This window comes from Peromyscus californicus, unplaced genomic scaffold, assembly GCF_007827085.1.
Source record: "Peromyscus californicus insignis strain IS unplaced genomic scaffold, ASM782708v3 Scaffold_6__1_contigs__length_162567912, whole genome shotgun sequence".
NCBI lineage: Eukaryota > Metazoa > Chordata > Mammalia > Rodentia > Cricetidae > Peromyscus > Peromyscus californicus.
In genome coordinates this window covers 84,412,080-84,413,685 of record NW_026294584.1, presented here as the reverse complement: position 1 = coordinate 84,413,685, position 1,606 = coordinate 84,412,080, and the positions used below count along the sequence as shown (strand labels likewise).

At 40.3% G+C, this 1,606-nt stretch overlaps 1 gene segment (V, D, J or C); it reads right to left on the bottom strand.

Annotated features, from left to right (window-relative positions):
- Nucleotides 1-312: 312 nt before the first annotated feature.
- On the bottom strand, nt 313-792 carry LOC128099619 (immunoglobulin kappa variable 1D-33-like). The segment is given in 2 exon segments: nt 313-617; nt 738-792. Coding segments are annotated over 2 exon segments (360 nt in total).
- Between the last annotated feature and the right edge of the window lie 814 nt (nt 793-1,606).

Genomic DNA, 1,606 nt, shown 5'->3' with positions numbered 1-1,606 from the left:
AGCAGTTTTCTGAATTAAAACAGTTTTTCTTAGGATATACTTAGAAGATCTTTTTACTCTAAAAATAACATGGATAGCACAGCTGGGGTTACTCAAATGTAAAAGAGATTGTTCTTAAGCACATTGTGGGAATTTTTGTTAGGTTAGGGACAGAAGGGTCCTACAGACAGTTTTCCCCATTCCTCTCAACAATGTTCAAAGCCCAGCAGAACTGAAAACCAAAATATTAGCAGGTGCAGATACTAGGAAGGAGCAGCTGGGGCAGCTCAGCCTTCCTGCCTTGACTCTGGGAGGTTTGTGTTATGACTTGTATCACTGTGGGAGAGAGCCCAGATACTGTTGACAGTAGTAAGTAGCAACATCGTCAAGCTGCAGGCTGCTGATGGTGAAGGAGTAATCTGTTCCAGATCCACTGCCACTGAACCTTGATGGGACTCCAGTTTGTAGACTGGATACCTCATAGATTAGTTGCTTAGGTGCATACCCTGGTTTCTGTTGGTACCAGACCAACAACCTATTAATGTTCTGATTGGCATGGCAAGTGATGGTTACTCTGTCTCCAGGAGAAACAGATAGAGTCGGTGGAGACTGGGTCATCTGGATGGCACATTTCACCCCTGAGGTTGGAAACATAGAATAAACATACAGTATGAACCATACCATAACCTAATTCCCATAAGCAGCCAGGCATAACTCATAACATTGGTTACAAAGTTCTCCACTTCTGTCTTCTTTACCTGAAAACCAGAGCAGCAGCAGCAGCAGCCCAAGGAGCTTAGTAAGGACCCTCATGCCCATGATTGCTCACTGAGAATAACTTCTGCACATGGCATTAACACCCTCTGAATAAGTGCTCAGAGCACTGGGCTGTGCTCTGGACACATGCAAATTAGCAATGGTGTGCAGGGCTCAAGCCAGCTGCAGGGTTGGGTGGACTCATCTTACGGACACCTCATAAGGACTAGAGAGGCTCCCAGTATTCAAGATACAGATGAGCAGATTTGCCTTCAGATAACATGTTCCTTTCTGTGGATCAAAGAACATTATCAGTGTAGGATTTTGTAAGTGTCGAGTAGTTTTTATCGCTCTGTGTTGTTCATGTCTTTCCGGGATACATTCCCATTAAGCATGGTGACTTACTTTCTGAAATCATCCCAAACATTTGAAGAAGGCTTATTCATTCATTTTGCTTTTCTTTTTAAAATAGAAAATTATAAAATTTATCATAAAAAATTTGAAGATAAATAACATCACACAACAAAACTAACCAGAATCAGTCTACACAGAATGGAAGTCATGGAGTTTCATGTTAGATTTTATACTTGCAAATGGGTTTTATGCACTTATCTGTCACACACACACACACACACACACACACACACACACACACACACACACACATACACACACAAATCATGCAGAATTAGAAAAACAATTAGCTTTACATTCTTTTTCATGATTTGTGTCCATTTTGCTTATTACAGTTTTGATTATTGATATCACTGATCACAAAAATACATACTTTTTTCTCTGATTCTGATACTTTTGAAGTGAACATGAATAACACTTAAATTTATTTTTGAGTCATGGCTGTAAGGAAGGGGTG